General features: G+C 53.2%; 1 protein-coding gene and 1 pseudogene across 8 annotated transcripts in view; both read right to left on the minus strand.

The window, feature by feature from the left end:
* Positions 1-19,309, minus strand: part of BMP1 (bone morphogenetic protein 1) — a 49,827-nt gene that overhangs the window by 29,879 nt on the left and 639 nt on the right. For 4 of the 8 annotated variants that reach the window (XR_013525513.1, XM_078347287.1, XM_078347288.1 and 1 more), the window contains exons 2-8: positions 10,721-10,834; positions 7,073-7,264; positions 6,728-6,845; positions 6,235-6,413; positions 5,407-5,512; positions 3,553-3,677; positions 2,582-2,697 (exon numbers count right to left, since the gene is read on the minus strand). Coding sequence is in view for 6 of the 8 variants with exons in the window: in XM_078347287.1 (XP_078203413.1) it covers positions 2,582-2,697; positions 3,553-3,677; positions 5,407-5,512; positions 6,235-6,413; positions 6,728-6,845; positions 7,073-7,264; positions 10,721-10,834 (950 nt within the window). In the remaining 2 variants the exon portion in view is untranslated. Of the gene's footprint in view, positions 1-2,581; positions 2,698-3,552; positions 3,678-5,406; positions 5,513-6,234; positions 6,451-6,727; positions 6,846-7,072; positions 7,265-10,720; positions 10,835-19,309 lie in introns of all 8 variants that reach the window. The other 4 variants (XR_013525514.1, XM_035270058.3, XM_078347289.1 and 1 more) reach the window with 2 other exon arrangements.
* Positions 14,487-16,684, minus strand: LOC144578986 (uncharacterized; annotated as a pseudogene).

A 19,309-nucleotide genomic window follows, 5' to 3' on the forward strand; every position in this document is an offset into this window, starting at 1 on the left:
CAGAGCAAGAGCTTTCCCAGTCTTCAAAGGGGTGTATATGCTGGGAGGAGAGTAAGGAGTGGATTCTGGGAAATCCGCTGGGTCAAATGTCAATCCCCAATGAAACCGATGGTCTGTGACCATTACAAAAGAAACACTTGATTACTAGGAGCCAGTTTGGCTTCACTGGAAACAAGGCAGGTCGAACACATTTGTCTTCCTTTTTAAAGGGGTTTTATCAACTGGTGGAACAGATTTCGTTTGGTAAGGGGCTGTATCTTATGTATCTGGCATTTATGAAACACTTCCTGAGCCAAAGATGGAAAGATGACCAAGGTATGGTCTCAGAAGGAGCACACATCCCAGTCAACCGGTGGTGACCTGTGGCTAGACAGTAAGGACCTTAAGTGGCATCATAACTAGTGTAATAACTCTGCCCAAAGCCTAGATTAACAGATTAATGTCAATTTGGAGGGAAATCTGGGTTCTTCTTTGGTTTGTATGTTGTTCAATGTTTTGATCAAAGACCAGGATGAAGACCTTCTCCAAAGGAGCTCATGGCAGACTTAAGAGGAGGGCTACCTGATGGATGGTGAAATTCTGGTTCAAAATGATCTTGAGATGTTGAAAGGAACAATTCGACAATAACAGAATCGAATCCAGCTCAGGCTGTATTATGACATTATGAACCATGCCTCGGGCCGGGCACGGTGGCTCCTGCTTGTAATCCTAGCACTTTGGGAGGCTGAGGCAGGCAAATCACTTGAGGTCAGGAGTTCAAAACCAGCCTAGCCAACATGGTGAAACACTGTCTCTACTAAAAATACAAAAAAATTAGGTGGGCATGGTGGCAGATGCCTGTAATCCCAGCTACTCAGGAGGCTGAGGCAGGAGAATTGCTTGAACCTGGGAGGTGGAGGTTACAGTGAGCCGAGGTAGCACCACTGTACTCCAGCTTGGGCGACAGAGTGAGACTCCAACTCAAAAAAAAAAAGAACCATCAAGGAAGATAAAATCTTGTAGCTCATTCGTGGTAGCAACAAAAAGATGAAGGACACAGAAGGTCTGGGGTTGGTGGGGAAGTCCAGACTCCGTGTGAAAAGCCCATGAATGGATCTAAGAAGGCATGGGAGTAGTTTCCCCATGTTAGGAGGGCTGACATGGGGTTATCCTGAATTGCTCTTGAGGGAGGTACTGGAGCAAGTGAGGTTTAAGGGAGAAGAAGAGACCTTGTAACATTAAGAGCTGGCTACAGGCCAGGTGGTGGCTCACGCCTGTAATCCCAGCACTTAGGAAGCCTGAGGTGGGAGGATCACTTGAGGTCAGAAGTTCAAGGCCAGCCTGGGCAACATGGTGAAACCCTGTCTCAATCAAAAATAGAAAAAAAAAAAAGTCAGCCGGGCATGGTGGCGCACATCTGTGGTCCCAGCTACTCGAGAGGCTGAGGTGGGAGGATTGCTTGAGCCTGGAAGTCATAGATTGCAGTAAGCTGAGATCACACCACTGCACTCCAGCTTGGGTAACAGAGTGAGACTCCTCAAGAAAAAATTAAAAAGAGCTGACTAGAGAACAGAATGAATTATTCTGCAAAGTAGTGAGCCTCTCATTACCTTAGGTATTCAAACAGGGCTAATCAACCATGCAGTGGGAAACCTGACCAGACAGGCTTGGGGGCCCTCCCCGACACCCTGCTTGCCACCAATTAGTATGGTGAGCAGGGAAGGCTTCCTAAGGAGGTCACATCCAAGCTAGACTGTGAAGAGGGAGACAGCTCTGACCTGATCCCATAGTGTGCCCTAATCCAGCCCTACATGGCAGCGAGTATGAGAACTGGGCACTTCCTACAAGGTGAGATGGAAGGTGGAGCTGAGCTTTCTCTCTGGATCAGAACTGATACAGCAGGTGACAGAGGGAGGAGAAAGAGTGCCAGTGGAGAGCCAGGCACAGAAAATCAGGCCCACAGAGCAAAGACTGGAGGGGTCTGGCCTGTGCAAAAGGAAGGACAGGTGGGAAGGAGAGACCCTCCAGGGACATCCCGCTGGAGGCATGCACATAATTCCTGAATTGTTCCAGGACCAGAGCCTGACGGAATTGGGAAGAGCCCTTCAAGGAGCCCCTGGCCCAATCCCTGATGAAACAGATGAGAGCTGCAGATCAGGCTGAGCAGCTCATCCAAGGGAACCAGACCTGAAAGGGGCTCCAATCCCACCTCAGTCCTTGTTAGCTGTGTGACCTTGGGCAAGTTACTTAACCACTCTGCCTCGGTTTCCACATCTGTAAAATGAAGGTGGAGGGAGCCATAGAAACTAAAAGAGGTGATGCAGGAAAAGCACCCAAGAAGAACTAGATAATCAAGAAGGCCTACATAGTAAGTGCTATCTGCAAATTAACACTAATTTACAAGTATTGGGAGATGCTGGGGAAGGCGGCAAATTGCCAGGAGCCCCTTCCCACAGCAGTGCTCCGTCAGCGCTGTGGACTCAATGCATTTACAATGACCAGGTAGGTCGCTGGCACCCACTGACCCCCCACCATGGCAGAAGTCCCTGAGGTATACAGTCCCACAGAGGAGGGGAGGCTCAGAGGCCAAGTCCACACGTACCTTCTCCCCGGGTGTGACAGAGATGCGCCACACGCAGTGCATGTGAGCTGAGTAGCCATTGGGGTACTCAGGGGAGGAGAAGTTGCCTGTGCTGTCTTGCAGGGTCTCTCCGCAGGCTGCGAGGGAAGGAAATGACAGAGCAGGGTTGCAGGCACTGAATCCCCCATCTTTTCTGGCTCACCCACCCCTGAGCCCTGGCATCCTCTGGGCAAGGGGAGAATGCCTGAGGAGGGTGTCTGCAAGGGTCCTGTCCCTTTAAGATCCACCCCCTCCACCTCACATACAGCACACACCATCCTACCTCCCAGCCCAGTGCTGCCTGGGTAACCAGTGCCCTGTCGTGAAGGCAATGTGGGTTCCAGAGTTAAGGTCAAGCTCCCTTGGTGGGCCTCCGTGCCACCTCCGTCTCCTAGGATTGCTCTGTTCTCCCCAGTTCTTCTGCCCCTACAGAACCTCAGAAGGTGGTGGCTCAGCTTCTCACCACCACCCATTGCTACCCTCAGGCAGCTTCCTTCACTTGGACACTGCCCCCCACTATGGGGTCCCCTCCCCTCTATACCATTCTTTTTTTTTTTTTGAGACGGAGTTTCGCTCTTGTTGCCCAGGCTGGAGTACAACGGCATGATCTTGGCTCACTGCAACCTCCGCCTCCCAGGTTCAAGCAATTGTCCTGTCTCAGCCTCCCGAGTAGCTAGGATTACAGGTGCGTGCCATCACGCCTGGCTAATTTTTGTATTTTTAGTAGAGATGGAGTTTTATCATATTGGTCAGGCTGGTCTCAAACTCCTGACCTCAGGTGATCTGCCCACCTTGGCCTCCCAAAGTGCCGGATTATAGGTGTGAGCCACCATGCCTGGCCATCATTCTCTAAGACTTGCAGCCTCAGCCTTTTTGGGGGCACCAGGCCCCTGGCCTCTGCCTCCCTCAGGCCCTGCCCTCCATGCCCTCACCCATCCCTCCTTTGCCCTGACCTGGGCACTTGTAAAGCTTTCGGGCCTGAGCAATGTCCCCTTTGCTGAGCCGTGTCCTTTGGCCAATGGGGGGTTTCACCCCGTTCACCTCATACTTGGGGACAATGGTATCCAGGAAGATGCCCCTGAGGAAGAAGAGGGAGAAAAGTAAGGATGAGCGTCTGATGGATGGTGGGCAGGGAGTGGGTGGCAGGCCCAACCGTACCCACAAGTCACGACCCTGTCGGAGCTCAGACATTCCTCAGCAGGGTCAGGGCCGGGTGGAGACGTCTCACCCTGTCATTATGCTGCCCACTGACCAGCAGCCACCCTGCTCCGTGGCAGCCACACCACAGGAGTCGGGGGAGCCCCAGGAACACATTGGGAGGTCAGGGATGCAGGTCCAGGATGCCCTGGGACCCACTGGTGCCTCCAGCTTGGGCTGGCTACAACTCACAGCCCCAGGAAAGCTATGGGCCCCTAGGGGGTCATCTCTCCAACCCTACCAGGCCCCTGCTTCTGCAGCCCCTCATGTGGCTCCAGCCCTAACTGAACTCCCAGGACTCCCAGGCCAGCTCCTCACCCCGCTGGCACAGGCTGCGTCTGACAGCACCTGTAACAAGGCCAAAGGCAGATTCCACTGCAGCCAGACCAAGCCCCGGGGACAGCCCCACCAGCTCCCAATCTATCTGTCCCCCTATTCCTCCCTGTGAAATCCTGGGTGTTTCCACTTGGAGGAGCAGAGTGAAGGGGAGGCAGCCTCCACCTCCCCAGGGCCCCTGACTCACACCCAGCTGGGTGGATCGCAGTAGGGGGTGGGGTTGGATGTGGTGGGAAATGTAAGCCTGGGTCTGTGGGTGTGGGGGGCAGAATGACCTCACCACCCTTCCTTGGTCTTTGTTCCTGCAGGTCTGCAGGCAGGAAGAGCAGATCGGGTAGGAGCACTGAGAAGAGGGGGGAGGGTCACTGTCTGGGACACAGAGGATGAGCAAAGCACCAGGCCTGGGAATGGTCAGGCCAGGAAGGAGTGCAAGGAGGAGGGAGGCATCATTTCCCACACTCTGCTAATGAGAAGCTGGGGGAGGGGAGGCCGGGCTACCACCTTGGAAGGTTCTGGTTGTGGCTTCTGGTACCTGGGCCTGGATAAGGAGGATGCGCTTGGGAGCTGGGCATGGGGGCTAGTCCAGGGCAGGGACCACGCTTCATGCAAATTAGTCAATTACAAAAAAAGCAGACTAATTAAAAAGGAATGGCTGGGCATGGTGGCTCACGCCTGTAATCTCAGCTTTTTGGGAGGCCGAGTTGGGAGGATCACTTGAGCCCAGGAGTTTGATATCAGCCTGGGCAATACAGTGAGACCCCATCTCTAAAAAAAAAAAAAGGCATGGTGGTGAGTGCCTGTCGTCCAAGCTACTCAGGAGGCTGAGACGGGATGACTGCTTCAGTCTAGGAGTTTGAGGCTGCAGTGAGCCATGACTGTGCCACTGCACTGCAGCCAGGATAACAGAGCAAGACCTTGTCTCAAGCAAAAACAAACAAATGGCCTACAAATGAACGCTCAGTCCTTCGAGCTGATAGTTTTGGAGCTACCCCATACTGCCTGGCTTGCAGAGTGGCTGGGTTCAGCCTCCACCGCTAGGTGCCCTGGGTGCACCTGGTAGTAAGGGAAGAACCTAGTCCCTGCCACACACCCACTGGAGGAAGAGGACAGGAGGGCAGGCAGCATCCACGAACTCTCAGCTTGGAGGCCACAGCCCCCTAGAGGGCCACTCTCTTCCTGGGTCACTGCCCCAGAAGTGGGAGGAGGAGGAGAATGGGCTACAGAGGGCAGGGTGGGGCTGCCCCTGCAGAGGCCCAGGCCCGACCCATCTCCACCTGGAGAATGTGTTGCGAGCGTAGTGCATGATGCTGTCGAAGTCATAGGTCTCCCCCAAGGACTCCACCTCCTGAGGCTCCATCTTCAGGAAGTTATACTCCTGCCCTGTGAAGATCAGAAAAAGGGTGTGGGGGAAGGGAGGGGGTGGGTCTGCCTGGAATGCACTGCTTCCTTTCCAGAGCAGGGAATGGGGTCCTTCCGGTACCTGAGGAAGCCCCCCACCTGAGGGTCCCGGGAGCAGCCAAGGGGAGCCTGAGGGGTGCGGAGGCTCTCGGAAGAGTCCTGCCCAGCAGAGGGCCTGGTGGATGAAGGACTGAAGGCTCAAGGGATCATGGGAAGGAAGTACCCATTTCTAGAGCCACAGCTGAGAAGGAAGCAGTGAAGCATAGAGAACACCTGGGGGAGAGAGGGAGGAGGCGGGAAGGGAGGGACAGAGATAGCCGAGAAATGAGAGAAAAACCCTCAGAGGTCAGACCAGGCAGAGGACAGAAAGACGGCAAAGGTGAGAAGAAAGGCCTGAGCAGCCCCCAGGACTGGCCCACTAAGCCCATGTCCCACCCTAGAGGCGGCCGGGGCTCCCGCAGTCCAGGACCAGGACCTGGCCCAGGCCCCCAGAAGAGCTCCACAATGGATATGCGCCCCTCATCTGCAAGGGAGGAGGAAATGCCTCTGGGGCAGGGGCTGGCTCAACCCCGGCTGCGGGCAGCGCTGCCGGCGCAGGCGATGACTGCGGATAGTAGCGGCTCCCACTGCACCGCCAGGGGCCCTGGAGGTGGGGCTGGGACGGGAGCCGCCCACCGAGGCCGTACGGAGGGGCAGATATCTACCTGGCTGGATGTTCTCACGAACGATGGAAACGTGGCGGTCCCGGTCTGGCCGAGTGTGTTCGTGCCAGAAGCCGACGACATGGCCCAGCTCGTGGACCACGATGCCGAACTTGTCACAGTTCTTGCCGATGGAGATGGCCTGGGGGCCCCCGCCGCGGCGACCCACGTAGGAGCAGCACCTGGAGGGCGGGGCCAGCTCAGGGGGGCGGTCCCGAGCTGGGGGAGTGCATCCACTCAGGGGCGGGGCCAGGCTGCCGGGGGCGGGGCGGCAGGGGAGCGGAGCGGAGGGGAGGGGTGGGCCCTGAGCGCCGAGTGCCCAGGCTGTGCGCTGGAGTCACAGCCACACAAGGGGCAGTTCCTGGAGAGATGCCCCATAGCAGGAGGGGACGAAGGGACCCAGGGTTGTGCCCAGCTGGGGGCAGCGGCAGTGCCCAGGGCAGAACCTGGGTTGGGGCAACGGCGGAGGGTGCAGTGCCTAGGGCTCCCTGCTCACCCGCAAGGTCGGTAGGTGAATACAATATAGCTGTCCTCATCGGTGCGCTCCAGGAAGGTGACACAGGTGTGCTTCTCCCAGTGCCTCATGGCCTGCCGGAAGACTGCCCTCTGGCTACCTGCCAGGAGGAAGGAAGCCAGGCTGCCACGGTGTCCAGGCGGTGCCACCTGCTACCCACAACTGAAGAGTCACTCACAGCCATTCTAACAGCAGACTTCCAGGAAAGGAATGTGTGGGCACTCTGGCTGCAGGTGGCACCCACACACACCTCCGTGCCTGGCAGGGCCACCCCAAACCCAGATTCCGATACTGGCTGCAGCCTGGGTCCCACAATAGCACGCTCACCAGTGAAGTTTCCCCCAATGACAAAGGGGATGACCCCATCAGGCCACACACGCTCCGGTCTGGACGTTGCTGCCCGCCGTCTGCGAGATCTGCCTCTCCACCTCCCGGAGGCTCCCCTCTGAGGCTGCCCGTTGGTGCTCTTGCAGCTGGGGGTAGAAGTGTTTTCTGGAACTGAAAGAGGAAGTGATGTGGCTAGTGAGTGGAGAGGAAGAGGAGAAAAACAAAAGTACAGTCAAACCTCACGTTTCACGGATGCTGTGCTTGCAAATTTGCCTACTGGCTAAAATTTATTCATAGCCCCCAAAATCAATACTTTCAGGCCTTTGGCAGTCATTTGTGGACGTTTGCAGAGTGGTGAAAAATTTGAGTCACCCAACAAGCATGTCCCCAGCTGAGGCTGGACAAGGCCTTCTGCTTTCAGCACTCTCCGTTTAAACAAGTATCCTTTTTGAGGTCTAGTTAAAGTGCCATGGTTTTCAAATTTTTGTGTACTTTGTTGAGGGTTTCACTGTTTAAACGGGCCCTGATTGGCCAGGCACGGTGGCTCACACCTGTAATTCCAGCACTTTGGGAGGCCGAGGCAAGTGGATTCCGAGGTCAGGAGATCGAGACTATCCTGGCCACATGGTGAAACCTCCTCTCTACTAAAAATACAAAAATTAGCTGAGGGTGGTGGCACACTCCTGTAGTCCCAGCTACTTGGGAGGCTGAGGCAGGAGAATCATCTGAACCTGGGAGGCAGAGGTTACAGTGAGCCGAGATCCCACCACTGCACTCCAGCCTGGCGACAGAGCGATGAGACTCCATCTCAAAAAAAAAAAAAAAATTAGTGGGGCATGGTGGTGCCTGCCTGTAGTCCCAGCTACTCAGGAAACTGAGGCAGGAGGATCACTTGAACCCAGGAGGCAGAGGTTGCAGTGAGCTGAAATTGCACCACTGCACTCTATCCAGCCTAGGTCACAGCGCAAGATTCCATCTCAAAAAAAAAAGAAAAAACAACTACAACAAAAACAAAAGAAACAAAAGGCCCCTGAGCATAATGCTGAAGTGCTCTCTGTGTTCCCAAGGGCAAGAAGGCTGTGATATGTCTCACAAAGAAAAACACATGTGCTAGGTAAGCTTCTTTGATGCATGCATTAGAGGGCTGTTGGTCATGAGTTCAATGTTAATGAATCAGCTCTGTATTAAGGAAGGTGTCTTTAAAAGAAACACTCATAAAACAAGATGATGCATTGATCAGCTGATAAAAATGTTGTGACCCATGGCTTGAGGGAACCTGGCTCTGTATTTTCCCTAGGAGCAACGGGTCAGCATTTGGTAATGTTTTCAGAGACTGTACAGAGTAACGATAAAGTTATTCTATAACTTCAGCAAATGGCAAGAATTGACTGTAATCATAGAATAGAACAAAGGTGTCCTCGTTTTCTTGGAACTGTGGGGGTCTGAGATTAGGAGAATATCCCTTCTCGTGGAATAAACCTTGACATTTGTGGAGCATTCAGAATGCTCGGCCTTTTTTTAGTTTCCCAAATTCATGTTTGCATTTGACATGGGAGCTCTAAGGCACGTGGGCAACTGTCATACTGTATTTGGCAGATGAGGAAACTAAGGCCAAAGCTTTACCCAGAGTCACCTGGTGGGTTAGCCGGGGACCCTCCATGCAGCTTTCCCTTGGGCCGTACCTACTAGACCCCACTGAGGTCACATGAGCCTTACTTGTTAGCAGGCTACCAGGTCACCCTCTAATGCCACCTACCCCGTACTTTACTCCATGGGGTGCCCACACCAGGCTCTTCCCTCAAGCTGGACAGGACAACTGCAGCCACACCAAGCGTTCCCAAAGCAGGCAGACCTCAATAAAAATTCCTGCCCTTTGGCGCGGTGGCTCACACCTGTAATCCCAGTACTTTGGGAGGCCAGATCACTTGAGGCCAGGAGTTCAAGACCAGCCTAGCCAACACAGCAAAATTCCATGTCCACTAAAAATAGGAAAAACTGGCTGGGCGTGGTGGTGAATGCCTGTGGTCCCAGCTACTTGGGAGGCCGAGGCATGAGAATTGCTGGAACTCAGAAGGTAGAGGTTGCAGTGAGCTAAAATGGTGCCACTGTGCTCCAGCCTAGGTAACATAGAGAGACCTTATCTCAAAAAGAAAGAAAGAAGGAAAGGAAAGGAAAAAGGAAGGGAAGGAGAGGAGAGGAAAGAGAGGGAAGGGGAGGGGAGGAGAGGGAAGAGGAGAGAGAAGGGGAAGGGAGGGGAGGGGTGAGGGGGAGGGGAGGGAAGGGGGAGGGGAGGGGTGAGGGGAGGAGAGAGGGGAGGGGAAGGAAAGGGAGGGGAGGGGGTGAGGAGAGGGGAGGGGAGGTAAGGGGAGGGGAGGGGGTTAAGGGGAAGGGAGGTGGGGAGAGGAGAGGAGAGAGGAAAGGAGAGGAGAGGAAAGGAAAGGAAGAGAGGAATCCCTGCCTCTGCCCTTTGGGAAGGGGATAGCTATTTGTGTGCTCTGAGGACCATGTCCCAGACATCAGCACTGGCGGTGAGGTGCCTTCTACAGAGCAGTGAAAGGCTGGAACAGACACAGCCCAGGCCCTCATTCCTCCTATTCCCATATCCACGCACAAGTACCACGTGGGCTTTTATTTATTTATTTATTTATTTTTGAGATAGAGTCTCACTCTTGTTGCCCAGGCTGGAGTGCAGTGGCGCAATCTCGGCTCACCACAACCTCTGCCTCCTGGGTTCAAGCGATTCTCCTGCCTCAGCCTCCTGAGTAGCTGGGATTACAGGCATGCACTACCATGCCCAGCTAATTTTGCATGTTTAGTAGAGACGAGGTTTCTCCATGTTGGTCAGGCTGGTCTCGAACTCCTGACCTTAGGTGATCCACCCGCCTCAGCCTCCCAAAGTGCTGGGATTACAGGTGTGAGCCACTGCACCCAGCCTCATGTGGGCTTTTAGGTGTTTTGACCACAATCAAGGATAAGAAGAAAGCATCCCTGACCTTAAAGAGCTTTGAGTCCAGCTAGGGAGACAGGAGCAAATCCTTTCAACAGGGTGTGGTAAATGACTGAGTAACAGTGTGAGTGCAGAGGAGAGAGAAAACAGGGGAAATGGAGGGACACTCATGTTTCGTGGGCAACTGGGAAAGATGAATAGGAGAAGCTCCTGAGATGGGCCTCAGAGGATGCACAGAAACCTGCGAAGTGGAGAAGCACCGGGAGGGACTGCAGTGTTGGGCAGTCTCAGATCTGGAGTGAGAAAGCTCGGGTTCCAGTCCCAGCTATGCCACTCACTAGCTGTGTGATCCTGGGCAGGTCACTTTACCTCTGTGGGTCTTAGTTTCTGGACCTGTAAAACAGGAGTTGTCCTGACACCACCTTTAAAGGTTGGGGACAGTCAAGCTAGACAATCCATGGAAAGTGGTTTGTAAACTGGAAGCAGAAGGAATGTCAGTTCTCAGTTGCTGGAGATGTCTATATTTGCTACTCCTCTGGGGAAGGGATAAAGATATCCCAAGGGAAAATAAGCCCATGTGCTGAGGTCAAGCTCACAGCCTCTGTCCTGGGAGAGCCTGGCTGGGAACAGGGAGATTCTTTGTTTCCCTAAGCCTGGAACCCATTTCTAGGACACAGAGGGCCTGTCGGCACCTGGCTTACCTGGAGCTTTGAAGGAGGACCTATGGGCTGTGCGCTGTCTGAGATCCGCAGCCTTCTGCACCTGGAAGGCCCTCAAGTCCTCTTCGTCCAGGGCAATGTCCCCAAGAAAGGCAGCTAAAGAGAAAAGCAGCAGCCAGGCCTGAGTTAATCCTCCTACCCAGACCTAGATTCGACGTGCTTCTAGTCCCACCCCTGTGGGCATCAGCCCCAACCTCCACAGCGACCGTGATCCTCAAATGCCATCTGAAGACGAAGAAGAAGAGTAGTGAGGAATCAGTTTATAGAATTTCTTGGGAAGCTCATGCTCACTTTTCGGTTAAAAAACCCAGTAAACTGGCCAGGTGTGGTGGCTCATGCCTGTTATCCCAGCACTTTGGGAGGCCAAGGAAGGTGGATTACGAGGTCAGGAGATTGGCAGCATCCTGGCTAACATGGTGAGACCCCGTCTGTACTAAAAATTAAAAAAAAAAAAATTAGCTGGGTTTGGTGGCATGTGCCTGTAATCCAGCTACTTGGGAGGTTGAGGCAGGAGAATCGCTTGAACCAGGGAGTTGGAGGTTGCAGTGAGCCAAGATCCTGCCACGGCACTCTACCCTGGCTACAGAGCAAGACTCTGTCTCAAAAAAAAAAAAAGAAAGAAAAAAGAAAAAGAAAAAATTCCAGTAAAGCTGATGCTTAGCCCCTACCAAGCTGTTAGCTCTTCATTCTTTGGGAGCCGTGGGGGAGATAGGGTCTCACCTCTGTGCCCAGCTAATTTTTAAAAATTAGCAGGATCTTGCTATGTTGCCCAGACTGGTCTCAAAATCCTGGCCTCAAGGGATCCTCCAGCCTCCTCAACCTCTCCAGTAGCTGGGATTACATATGTGCAGCACAGAGCCACCATTCTTCAGCAAATAGTTACATACTATTGTGGTCCAGACAGGACCCTAGTCATTAGCAAGACAGAAGAGGGCCCTGCTACTGTGGAGCTAACCTTCGATAATATGCAAGGAAATAAATACTGACCTAGGGTCTTCCAGAGAGCATAAAAAAAATAAAATGAGGTATGCTGACCACGTGGTGTTCACTCAGCAAATGCTGTTTCAATTAAACCAATGGGAGGTATGAAATAAAATAAGCCACAGGTGGTGGCTCACACCTGTAATCCCAACACTTTGGGAGGCTGAGGCGGGCTGAGGCGGGCAGATCACTTAAGCTCAGGAGTTCAAGATCAGCGATCAGCCTGGGCGACATGGTGAAACCCGTCTCTATAAAAAATACAAAAATTAGCAGCCAGGCGTGGTGGATCAAACCTGTAATGCCAGCACTTTCGGAGGCCGAGGCAGGCTGATCACCTGAGGTCAGGAGTTCTAGAACAGCCTCACCAAAGGCTGTTCTAGAGAAACCTGTCTCTACTAAAAAAAAAATACAAAATTAGCCAGGCATGTGGCTCATGCCTGTAATTCCAGCTACTTGAGAGACTGAGGCAGGAGAATAGCTTGAACCTGGGAGGGGAAGTTTGCAGTCAGCTGAGCTCATGCCATTGTGCTCTAGCCTGGGCAACAAGAGGAAATTCCATCTTAAAAAAAAAAACCCCAAACAAAAAAAAAAAACATAAAAATTAGCCAGGCATGCCTATAGTTTCAGTTATTCACTTAGGAGGCTGAGGGAGGTGGATTAATTGAGCCCAGGAGGTCAAGGCTGCAGTGAGCCAAGATCGCGCCACTGCACTCCAGCCTGGGCAACAGAGTGAGACCCTGTCTCAAAAAAAAGAAAAGGAAAGGAAATAAAATGCTCCAATTTTCTTTTTTTGAGACGGAGTCTCACTCTGTGGCCCAGGCTGGAGTGCAGTGGTACAATATTGGCTCACTGCAACCTCCACCTCCTGGGTTCAAGCAATTCTCCTGCCTTAGCCTCCTGAGCAGCTGGGACCACAGGCATGCACCTCCATGCCTGGCTAATTTCTGTATTTTTAGTAGAGACAGGGTTTCACCATATTGATCAGGATGGTCTCAAACTCCTGACCTCGTGATCCTCCCACCTCACCCTCCCAAAGTGCTGAAATTACAGGCATGAACCATGGCACCAGCCAAAATGCTCTAATTTTCATTGGAACAGATAAGCATCTTTGGGAAATGAAGATACCTTCTGGGAGCTTCCCAGCTAAGAGGAAAAGACTTAACAGTTCTCAAATAATTTCTATTCCAAGTCTTAGACTACCCAAGCAGAAAGGCCAGAGGGGAAGAGAGCCTCTTTAAAGGGCCATTCTGATTCCAGTATCTGGAGCTGGGGAGGGATGTTTCCAGAGACCCGGCTGAACTGTCTGTCTTCCTTTTGAGAAGTCTGGAGAAAAGAAAGCAGAGGCCAGAAAACTGGCTGCTTTGGAAAGGGCTCAGATGGGAGCTGCACGCTGAGCTGGGCTGGGCTGGGGGAGGCATGAGGCTGGGCTGGAGGTGGGACCCACAGCAGCTTCCCTGCAGCTCCACCCATGGCGACATCTGCTTCTCATCCAGGCAGAGTGCTATACAGGCCTGGCGGTCGCATTACACAAATTGTTTTAACCCTGAGGTCTTCTACATAGGTTTCTCCTCCCCAGTCGGCCCCACTGGTGAACACACACACACACACACACACACACACACACACACATTGACTTCACACACACAATCGGACACCCAGCGTTAGTGTTCCTACGGACATATGGTGACATCCACACCCTTGCCATCCAGTGCAAAGCCGTCAAAGCCGGAGACACACATCCTTGCACACGCAAGCAGCCCCCAGCACTGCGCTTTCCAGGATGTCTGAACGAATGAATTGCCACGCTGATATTCTCTGGCTTGCAAATACATGCTCAGAGACACATCCTCACCTAGACAGGATCAACAGAATGTGGGAGTGACTGTAGCAGTCATCAAGGCCAACTTTCCATTTTACAGATGAGGAAACTGAGGTCCCAAAAGAAACAACTGAAACTACACTGCTAGTTCCTGGAAAATCTGGATGTATAACTCAGGCCTCCCCATTCCCAGTCCAGCGACAACTGCACTCTCTAGAACCCCTATTGTAAATACATATACACAAAAATAGACGGACAATCCACAGCAAAATACACACGCAGTCAGACAGTCCTAAAAAAATACACACATGCACAAGCTCCAACACACACAAACCAGCTGCAAGCTCTGAACCCATTAAGCCAGTAATAGTCGTGATAATGACATCTTATGTAAATATCTGTTGAAATTTATGTGGTGCTTTCCAATTGGCAAAGTGCTTTCCCATTAATTAATTTAATCCTGGCCTGCCCACAACATGCCTAGTAAGCCACACTCCACACCATGCTCTTGCAGAGGAGTATCCCATTAGAAACCCTCAGAGAGATAACCTAAGTGGCCAGGTTCCAGCCCACCTCCCTGACTATAGAGATCAGAACCCTTGAGCCTACGAAGGGCAATAACTCACTCAAGGTCACCAGCCAGTAAGTGGCCCCAAATCTCTTCCACCCCATGAGAAAGTGTCCCTTACCGAAATTGTCATCCTTGGCAGGTGGCCTTGGCTCAGCAACTGATGGGACAGCTATAGAAGATGCTTCTCAGGTGACATGCAAGAGTGGCCTTAGCAAGGACATGGGATGGGGGATACTCTCCAAGGAAGGAGCAGTGGGTTCACACTTGCCAAAGTTCACATAGATGTGCACATGCCACACGAATGCCCCCCCACTTACACATGTTACATCTTTCACAGACACTGCACCTGCAGGCTCCCACACCCAAACCCACAGGCATCACCACATACAGGTGTGGCTGGACATGTAGAATCATCTTTGGACATAGAGCAAAGGGCAAGGTCTCTGGAGTCAGGCCTTTCTTGGAATCCCAGCGTGACTACTATTAGCTGACAAGTCATGTAAACTCTTCTAAGCCTCAATGTTGTCCTACGTAACGGAATGTGTCTCCTAGGATTACTGCATAAAATAAGACATATACACGAAACCCCTGACACAGAGCATGCAGCCAGGTAAGCACCCACCTGCCACTTTAATATTATCCCAACGACAACCTGAAAGCTCAAGGTCAGCTCTAGACCTCCTCAGGAAATGCTGGCTTGCCCACACTCGCTGTTCCCCACCCCTCCTTGAGTAAAACCCCAGGGCAGAGGCCACAGAACTGTGCTGGCCTGCGGGTCCAGGACCAGTGTAGGATCAGGGCAGAGCAAATGCAACGCAGGGCAGAGCATGGGCCTGGCTGCTGAGCTCCTGGGTTAGGATGTCATGACTGAAGAATGCGTGGGAACCGAGTGGGGGTGGGGAGAGAGGAGGTGGGCAGGAGAGCCTTAGGGGCAGGAGCTGGGCTTTGGGGCCCTGTGCATTTGGAGTCCCCTCTGGGGAAGTGAGAGAATCTGGATGCTAAGGAGTTCAGGAGGTCTCTCCTTACTCAAAGGAAGCCCTGGGTCATGGTCAGGGTAGTAGTTATTTTCAACACAAGATAAAAAAATGTTTGTGTTGTTTTCAGCTGTAAACCTGCCAGGAGGACTGTGGCTGAGCCCAGGTATGTGCCTGTGCCTGGGAAGAATCTCACTCTTCCAGGTCAACCTCTGGACTCCAATCTCCTCCCCAAGGGCATGGCAAGGCATCCGCTTCTGAGGAAGTGGCGAGAGGAGGCTGGCTGGTGTAATGAGCCATATGTGCAGGACTGATGCATGTCCCATCACATAAACACAGCTTCTAGCTGAGGGAGGACACACCCAAGTCCCTGCAAACATGTGGATGGACTTCATCACATATGTGCCCTTCTGCAGAGGCGCATGCTTGCATGGTAATACCTGCGTGTACTCAGGAAGACCCCTGTGCACGGGTGAGCTGGCTTGCCCATAAGGCAGCGACACACCCACAAATGTGCACACACTCAACTTCTTCCCATGCAGGATCTTGTGTTTTCAAACACACAGATAACTGCAGGCATGCACCAAGCTTCACAGGCCACACCCCACAAAGGGCAAGGGCATACTTAGAAATGGACAGGGATGCACTCCTGTGAGACAAAGGGAGGGAGGGAGGGAGGGAGATTAGCTGACCCTCTTGGATCTCCTTAGGGGGTTCCCAGTGGCCTGAGGAGTGCTGCTTCTGCTCCCCCCACCCCAATATCTTCTCCCCAAATCTGTGGAGAAACTAGATTTTTTTTTTTTAGACAGAGTCTTGCTCTGTCATCCAGTCCCAGCTCCCAGCACCCAGCGAGAAATATGACAGCGAATGTCCTGGTTTACCCGCAGACCAGCAGGCGTGGAGAGGGTAGGGCTGAGGGATTCGCCCGATCTCCTCGATTGGATGGGTCTTATTCCACCCAGGCTAGAGTGCAGTGGCGCAATCATAGCTCACTGCAGCCTCCAGCTCCTGGACTCAGCCTTGAACTCTCGCGCTCAAACTCCTCCCATCTAAGCCTCCCAAGTAGCTGGGACTATAGGTGCATGACACTATGCTCAGCTAATTTTTAATGTTTTTTTTTGTAGAGATGGGTGTCTTGCTGTGTTGCCCAGCCTAGTCTTAAACTCCCGGCTTCCAGTGATCCTCCCACTTTGCCCTCCATTGCACCCAGCCTAGAATTCTTAAGAATCCCTCCTTCCAGGAGAATCCCACTGTCCCTCCCCCCACATCTAGAGCCCAGGGAGAGTATAAGTCTTTTCCTCCTTCCTTGGGGCACTGAAATAAGAAGGTGAGTCAGGGGGTAGGGGCCTGGGTGGGCGGGGTGACTCAGCTATCTGGAGGGGGAACGTGTCTGGTGAGAGATTGCTTCTTGACCTCAGAGGGTGTACCCTAATCCCCTATGGCTCTCTGATGTCCAAACCTAGGCCAGGCAGCCCGCTGGGTGAGGATGGGGATGTGGGCTGAGAGCACCGCTCCTGCAGACTCTGGGCTGCCAGATCAGGTTGAGGTGGTAGCAGGGGCCTCACTGGCACAGGGTCACTACCCAGACCTGGCTACGACATGCTTCTAGCCTCACCCCCGTGGGGTCAGGCCCCTGGACTTCTCTGCTTATGGGATCAACTGCGTCCCAATTCCTGCCTCCAGAGTCTCTCTGGGGCTTGTTGGCTGGTCACCTGGGGCAGCCAAACAGTGCTGGAAATCTTGCAGAAGGAGATTTCACCCCCTTCATGGCTTGGCATCCTGAAATACAGGAAATCAGGGCTGCCTCAAAGTCTTCCTGGGCAAGGGCTAGTGAGGGCTTGGTGGCACCAGCTCTGAGCACACAAACAGACCAGCCTGGCTTCCTGCGCACTGTCCTGGTCTTGCCCAGAAGGTCCAGGAACCTCTCCAGGGTATCAAGGGTCTTAATTTTGCCCTTACTACAACGGCAATCATAACTCGGCCAGTAATGGCCAGAGGTGACTTCCAATGAAGGGAGCTGGCTATCCTCAGAGCAACCCAAGAGGTCACAGGTAAGCTGTGGGAGTCAAAGGAGCTTTCAGTCCCAGCCTTTGAAAAGAAGCAGGGACAGCCACGCTTGCCATCATCACCTCCAGCATCTGGAGGTCAGGGCTGCAGAGGGTAGAGGAAGCAAAGCCAGGAAGGAGAAGGCAACATGGAGAACAGAGCCCAGGGACTGGTGTCCGGAGGGCAGTAGCCCAGGGGCGTGGGTGTGAGCGCCTGGAAATGCCCATGTGAGTATCCTTCAGAGGTGGGCAGCAGGTCTCAAGCATCAGTCACACCTGAGAGGGAGGCTTGATCTGACGAAAGGCCTGGCCTTGTCAGGCTCCGGGGCCCTCTCAGCTGCCCCCAGGCCTGGCCCAGCGCCCCCTCCAGCCTCACTTCACCCGGTTGGAGTGCTTTCTCCAGAACCCTTACTCACAGCTCCAACTCAGCCAGCCCCACCTTAGCATGAAACCTGAGACTGGGGGGCGAGAGCCCTCAGCCTCCTACTGCTCTGAAAATCACTCCCATTTCCAACAAGAAGGGAAAGACATCAGAATGGCTTCCCACCATTCTTTAAGGCCTGGCCCCAGCCCCAAATCCTCCATGAAGACCCCACAGATCTTCCCAGCCTGCTGTGATCACTTTTCTCTGCCACCACCAGGCTGAAGACAGACAGGAGACTCCCTGAGCCTTTAGCGTCCTACCCTCCAACATGGCACTCAGTGTGGCTTGGTTTGTGCCGTTGATTATGTCTGTAGGTGTCTTAGGTCCCTACTGGAGCATAAGCTCCTTGAGGGCAGGGTCCTAGCTTGTACATCTCAGCACGTCCCACAAGTTCCATCCCAGGCCATAACACATATTATGTTTTGATGGATTGACGGATAAGAGGCACAAAGAGACATCAGCAATCCCACACCCCTCAAAAAAATGAAGTGAGAGTCTGAAGCACAGAAGACAAGGAGTAGGGAGCCCACATTTATTTAGTGCTGACTGTGTGTTAGGCACTAATAAGCGTTTTATGTATGTTCTCATATTTAACGCTTTCCACCAACTCTCCATTTTACAGGTGTGAGAACTGCAGTTCAGACATGATAATTACCACTTCCAGGTCGCACAGCTATCATGAGTGGCTGGGTCAGGATTGGAAGCTAGATGTGCCTGCCTCCAAAGCCCATGTGCAGTCCCTTCTGCCCTGTGCTCACTCCCAGCACCCAGCAAGAAAAATGACAGCGAATGTCCTGGTTTATGCTCAGCCCAACAGGTGTGGAGGGGGAAGGGCTGAGGCATTTGCCCTGATCTCCACTGGATGTGTCTCTCATTCCTGCCTGTGGTCCATCTTCCCGGGAGAGTCACTGAACAGGGTCCCCAGAGCCAGGATTAGAGCAGCCTGCCCCTCCGCCCCCTGTGCCCCATGCAGGCAGTCCGATTCTAGGATCCGTGCCACTTCCCCTGGCTCTGGCTATTTGGAGATGAGCTGAAGTCAGGCAGGAAGTCGAGGAAAAGTTCTGCTTTCTTGTCCCTGTGTGTTCCCAAACAGCCTGCTCAGGGTCACGCAATCGGGCAAATGGCCCGAGTGCCTGACCATCTGGTCACTCCAGGGACAGGACCCTCCTGGGCCCAGCAGGAGTGAAGGGGTTACATAGAGACAAAGAACACACACACACACATACAGGCAAACACACACTCCGGGGCCCTGACATCGGCTAATTAACCTCTGGTGTCTCAGGGGTGGCAGAGCGGATATACAATATCTGGGTTCTCTTTGTATTTTCCCTCTTTCCACCCCAACTTGGCCTTGGCAGGGGTGTCTGGGCACATAGGGGCAAAGGCAAGTCCCCCTTCTGGGCTGGCTTCTCTGACTTTGACAGCTGTCTCCTAAGTCCCAGAAAGCTGCAGCTACTGGTTAAACCACGGGATACCCAGAGAGCACGGTCTCAGGGAATCCCTGGCAAAATTTCTTTCACTTGGGCTGGGTGGTGGCCTCGGACTTGCTCCTTGGCGACTCAGGCCTCCCAGCTCCAGGCCGGACAGATGTGCAGCCCCAGGGCAGCCCACACAGGCTGAAAAACACCCAGCTCCTGGAGCAGGAGAGATGAGGGAGAAGGGGAAAGAAAACTCATGCACGCACGCACACACACACACACACACACACACACGCACAGGAGTTTGGCCGGAAAAGTTTCCTACAGAAGGAAAAGCAG

Source organism: Callithrix jacchus, chromosome 13 (assembly GCF_049354715.1).
Source record: "Callithrix jacchus isolate 240 chromosome 13, calJac240_pri, whole genome shotgun sequence".
In the NCBI taxonomy this organism is placed as follows: domain Eukaryota; kingdom Metazoa; phylum Chordata; class Mammalia; order Primates; family Cebidae; genus Callithrix; species Callithrix jacchus.